The 5323-nt window shown below is 55.4% G+C and overlaps 2 protein-coding genes across 3 annotated transcripts in view; one reads left to right on the top strand and one right to left on the bottom strand.

Moving 5' to 3' along the window:
* Tor2a (torsin family 2 member A) overlaps positions 1-3335 on the top strand; it is a 4236-nt gene extending 901 nt beyond the window's left edge. Inside the window, exons 2-5 of one of the 2 annotated variants that reach the window (XM_005346036.2) lie at positions 589-854; positions 1373-1548; positions 2175-2302; positions 2521-3335. In XM_005346036.2, coding sequence (XP_005346093.2) covers positions 589-854; positions 1373-1548; positions 2175-2302; positions 2521-2765 — 815 coding nt within the window. In that variant the 3' untranslated portion in view covers positions 2766-3335. Of the gene's footprint in view, positions 1-588; positions 855-1372; positions 1549-2174; positions 2303-2520 lie in introns of those variants that run through there. The other variant, XM_013346072.2, reaches the window with a different exon arrangement.
* A 2-nt stretch (positions 3336-3337) lies between these two features.
* Ttc16 (tetratricopeptide repeat domain 16) overlaps positions 3338-5323 on the bottom strand; it is a 15786-nt gene continuing 13800 nt past the window's right edge. Inside the window, exons 13-14 of the mRNA XM_005346716.2 lie at positions 4927-4999; positions 3338-4029 (exon numbers count right to left, since the gene is read on the bottom strand). Of these exons, the coding sequence (XP_005346773.1) occupies positions 3356-4029; positions 4927-4999 (747 nt within the window). The 3' untranslated portion in view covers positions 3338-3355. The remainder of the gene's footprint in view (positions 4030-4926; positions 5000-5323) is intronic.

Below are 5323 nucleotides of genomic sequence, written 5' to 3'. Positions count from 1 at the left end.
ACTAGCTCTGTAGACCAGGCTGGTCTCGAACTCACAGAGATCCGCCTGCCTCTGCCTCCCGAGTGCTGAGATTAAAGGCGTGCGCCACCATCGCCCGGCAATTTTTTTGTTTTTGAGACAGGGTTTTTCTACATAGTGCTGACTGTCTTGGAACTCTGTAGACCAGGCTGGCCTCAAACTCACAGAGATCCACTTGGCTCTGCCTCCAGAGGGCTGGGATTAAGGTTTTGTGCCACCATGCCCGGCTGATTTTTCTTTTCCCTTCCCTTTCCTTCCCCTCCTTTCTTTTTCCTTCCTTCCTCCCTTCCTTCCTATCTTTATTTACTTTTTTTTTTTTGAGGCAGTGTCTCACCATGTAAGTCTTCTTGGCTTGGAATTTATTGTATAGTCCAAGCTGGCCTATACAGAGATTCCCTGCCTTTGCCTCCCAAGTGCTAGGATTAAAGGCGTGTTGGAACTCACTGTAAGCCCGGGCTAGCCTTTGATTAGCTGGACTGTTGCTGTTTCTGCCTCCCAAGTGTTGAGATTATAGACATGAGTCACCAGCCCTGCCATCTGCCTTGATACACATTCCATCTGTGGTCCTAGGTCTGGAGTGTGACCTGGCCCAGCACCTGGCTGGCCAGCATCTGGCCAAGGCCCTGGTGGGGAAGTCGCTGAAGGCCTTTATCCAGAACCCAGCCCCCAGCAAACCACTGGTCCTTTCCCTGCACGGATGGACAGGCACCGGCAAGTCCTACGTCAGCTCCCTGCTGGCACAGTACCTCTTCCGGGGCGGCCTCCGCAGCCCTCACGTGCACCACTTCTCCCCCATCATCCACTTCCCACATCCCAGCCACACCGAGCAGTACAAGGTACGGTGGGTGTGTCCGGGCCCCTTTCCCAGCCCTAACCTGGAGAGGGTTCCAGCCCACACAGGGCTCACCGTGGTGTCAAGGAGGGTCTTGTTCTCTCTGATACTGGAGAGGAGGCATCAAGAGAGAATAGGGACCCACAGGGCAGATAGTACAGAGTATCTGTGTCTGCATTCTTGGGTCCCCTTAGCTCTTAGCCCCATTTGGTGCCAGCTCTGATTACTGCTGCTCCTGATCCATCTTAGCTGTCAACACTGTGGGGCAGGTTCAGCTTCCTTGTCATACAAATCGGTAGCTGTCATGAACTGACAATTGGGGCACTGCTCGCCTGTTAATTGGCTGTGTGACCTTGGACAAGTCTCGGAGCCTCTCTGGGCTACGCTTTTACCATCTGTCTCAAGGGGTTGGTGTTCTCTGGAAACAGATCATCTCTCTGGGGAGTTTTTCTTGGCTTGGGAAGAAGTTTGGGATTGGGGGCGTCTTGCACTTCTTTGGAACTCCTGTTTCTACCCCCACAGAAGGAACTCAAGAGCTGGGTCCAGGGGAACCTCACTGCCTGTGGCAGGTCTCTCTTCCTCTTCGATGAGGTGGACAAGCTGCCCCCTGGCCTGATGGAGGTCCTGCAGCCCTTCCTGGGCCCCTCCTGGGTTGTGTACGGGACCAACTATCGCAAAGCCATTTTCATCTTTATCAGGTGGGTTCAGCATGGGAGCAGGCACGGGGGGACACTGGTCAGAGGGTCAGCTGTCCAACTTGGGCCTGTGCTCCCAGCCCCTTACACTGTCCCTGGTGACTGTCATCAGAGGTGGCTGACTTCCCTCAGACTTTTAGGTCCCTGCTGCTGTGCAGAACCCTTGCCTGGCCATCCCTCTTGGGAGCTGAGAGGACACAGGCCTGGGAGAAAAGGACCAGTGGCCCTGTCCCCAAGCCATGACTCTTAGACCAAACTGCTGAGCCTCTTTGAGCACCGCCCTCTGCTTCAGAAGCTCGATCAGTGCTAATGCCCCACTGGCCCCTTGGGGAAAGCTACTTAAAGGGGAAATACATAGACCAAAGGACGCAGTAGCCTAAGTGGGATGGTGCACACTTGTAACCCAGCATTCTGGACCCAGTCAGGAGGATGGCTTCAGTAGCCAGACACTGTGTCAACCCCACCTCCCATTTGGTCTGCGAATTGCAAAGTACATGGCACATGCGTGCTACAGAGACTTGGTTGTCATAGGAACTGGGAGGAGGAGGACACGGGCCACTGCTTACTGAGTCATGTTAGGTGTCACCTCTAACCCTCAATGAGTTTCAGCCTGGTGCTTGTGATTTTAGCAACACTGGTGGCGAGCAGATCAACCAGGTAGCCCTGGAGGCATGGCGCAGCCACAGGGACAGGGAAGAAATCAGCCTGCAAGAGCTGGAGCCAGCAGTCTCCCGAGCTGTGTTGGACAACCCTCACTGTAAGTTGGCTCTGGGACATCCTCGTGGGCTAGACCTGAGTGTTTGAAGTGGTGTCCATTGCATCATAGTTGTTCCCCCAGGCCTCTGCACAACCCGCTGTTAACCTGAGCAGCGGAGAAACAGCCCCACTCACTCAGCTTGCACCCCCCCCCATGGGGCATGAATTCCTGACTTGAAAAGCTCACCAGGCTTCCATGCCTACCTGCCCTTCCTGCAGATGGCTTCTGGCGGTCTGGCAACATGGAGGAACACCTGATCGATGCTGTGGTACCCTTCCTCCCACTTCAGCGGCATCACGTGCGCCACTGTATCCTCAATGAACTGGCTCAGCTGGGCCTGGAGCCCCAGGAGGAAGTGGTGCAGGCTGTGCTGGACAGCATCACCTACTTCCCGGAGGGTGAACAGCTCTTCTCCTCCAACGGGTGCAAGACAGTGGCCTCCCGAGTCACCTTTTTCCTCTGAGAACCCAGGTGGCATCACCACCTCCTCTGTCTAGATGGACAAACAGGAAAGACCTGGGTCTCCTGAAGGGGTTCTCTCCTAAGCCGGCTGGCAAGTGGGACCTTGAGCACAGAATTAAGATGAAGAAGGGTGTTGGCCAGGCTGAGGAAGAAAGGCCTAGAAGGCATCTTCACCAGGAAACTCCTGGGCACCCCAGAACCTCATAGCCTTGCCACTGCCCTGCAGCCTGAGCCTTCTCAATGTGAAACATACCTCAGGGATGACGGCTTGTGGCTGCTTCCATCCACGGCTTTTACCTGCACACCTTGCCAGCCGGGTTCCACACGAGATCTCAGCCTGTGGCTGGACCTGGAAATCCAGCAAGGCCGGACTGGAACCTCACAGTTGGACCAAATGGAGGGCTCGAGCTGCCACCTGGGCCTGGACTTCAGTTTTTAATTTTATACAAGAGAACAGGGTTAATAAACATAGCCATGGGATCGGAACATTGACGAGGGTTTCTTGTTGCCCTTGGAGGAGGCAGCTTTTCTGAAAGCTAGGGTGTTGAGAAAATCTGCCCTCCCTTCAGCAAGGCCTTCTCATTGGCCCGTTCAGGGGGCAGTAGATTGGCTAGGGGTGGGTGAAAGCTCCGCCTTGCTGGAGTTCAGGTTCCTGTCCTGGGGATCCTGGGCTTTGCAGAGCTGCAGACTTGGCTCCGGGAAGGGGTTGGTCTTGCTGGAGCTTGATGTTGTGCTCTCACTGGAGCTTGAGGTGTCCTCAGAACTGCTGGGCCCTGGACTCTGGCCCTGGGTCTCACTGGAACTACTACTGCTTCTGCCATGGGAAACAGTCTCGCTGGAAGTCTTTGTTGACTTCTTGCTGTGGACCTGGGACCTGGGTTTCCAGCTCTGGGCACGAACAGCCTTGGCTCTTCTGAGCCTCTGCTTCGGGGTCAGGGCAGGCCTGTTCTTTCTAGGCTTTGGACCCACGGTGGCTTCTGTCATTCTGGATTTCTGGCTGGGGCGTTGTCTTCCTGGGCTTTGCGTGGCTTCTGCCTTGCTGGAGTGGCGTCTTTGGCCATAGGCAGGTGTGGTCTCACGCAAGTTCTGGTCTGGGTTCTCAGAGGCCTGGGTGACCTTGGGGGCCCTGCTCAGGCCTAGTTTCTCCCTGTTCTTCCTGGGGTCTGAGGACTGAGGCCTTGAGTGTCCAGACATCACAGCTGTGTTGGAAGTGCTCCTATACTGACTGTCTGATACGTCCATCCCCGAGGTGCTCAGGCTCAGGACTGGCAAAGAGTGGAGAGCAGCTGTCAGGCCTGCCTGCCTTTCCAGACAGCTCCGGGAAAAGGGACTTCCAGGCCACCTCCAGGCCATAGCTGGAGCCTCCCACCTCCTCCCTGTGCCTGGGCTGTGCACAGGGTGAGCAGCTGCCTGCACACTGCTGATCTACCCAGCCGTTCTCCCACCAGACTCCGAACTCTGACCCAGCAGTACCCTGCCCATCCCCGCCCCTGCTTATACATAGCTACCTCCTGCCCTTCCTTCAGCTCCTTGAGGTCTGCCTTGAGCTCTTGAAAGGTCTAATCACACCCCTGCCCTCTGAGCTCCAGTCCCGTGTGCTTGGCTGGCTGTTCCCCTCGCTGACTTGGACAAGGACTGGGCCACTTACCCATTACCAGTTGTTAGGCGCAAGCCTGTGTCCGGGCACTTGGAGCATCACAGAGCGGTTTGGAGAGGATAACCAAATGGAATAAAGGGGACTAATTCTACCACCCTGCACCAAGGAGCAGTGGGGACACCCTTTCCGTTGCTACCACCTCACACCAGGGCTCGTGGGGAGCGGCTTTTTTGCTTTGCCCTTTCATCCCTTCTTAGCTGGTGATAGGAAAATTGAGAGTCAAAACCTGTTGGGTATACATGAGGTGTGTGGCTCAGTTCAGGGACACACTAAGGAGCAGAGAGGAAAAGAGGCAGGTTTTGGAGGGAGAAAGGGGAAGTTGGCCTAAGGGTAACCGGTCCCTGCCCTGTGCCCATCCCACTGAGTCCTTACACTGCTGCTTCTAACTGAAGAGTCACCGTACAGGGTCAGAGCTGTCCAGGGCATAACCCAAGCTTCAGCACTTGACCTCTGACCTCTCTGCTGCTTTGGTCTATTAGACTGAGCAGGAGCTTCAAGGACTTACTGCTGAAGACTGAGCCCGAGGAGGTCTGGTCCACGTAGCTGTCTGACAGGGATATCACCATGCGGGGCTTCACCTATAGCAAGAGTCAAGCTGGGGAGCTACAGATTGGGAGACCCTTGCTGCACCCACAGCTATGTGTCTGGAAGGTCACATGACAGTCCAGCCATCTCCCCCCCCCATCCCCAAATAGGGTTTCTCTGTTGTAGCCTTGGCCTTGAACTCAAGAGAGCTACCTACCTCTGCCTCCATATTGCTGGGATTAAAAGCATGTGCCACCACTACCCGGCTTATTTTCTGCTTTTGAAAATGTGTATGCACGCCCTGTGGTGGTGGCACACACCTTTAATCCCAGTACTTGGGCCGGGCGGTGGTGGCGCACGCCTTTAATCCCAGCACT

This window comes from Microtus ochrogaster, chromosome 4 (genome assembly GCF_000317375.1).
Source record: "Microtus ochrogaster isolate Prairie Vole_2 chromosome 4, MicOch1.0, whole genome shotgun sequence".
NCBI classification, from domain to species: Eukaryota; Metazoa; Chordata; class Mammalia; order Rodentia; family Cricetidae; genus Microtus; species Microtus ochrogaster.
Note: the sequence above shows the minus strand (reverse complement) of the source record. Positions and strands in the feature narration are given on the sequence as shown.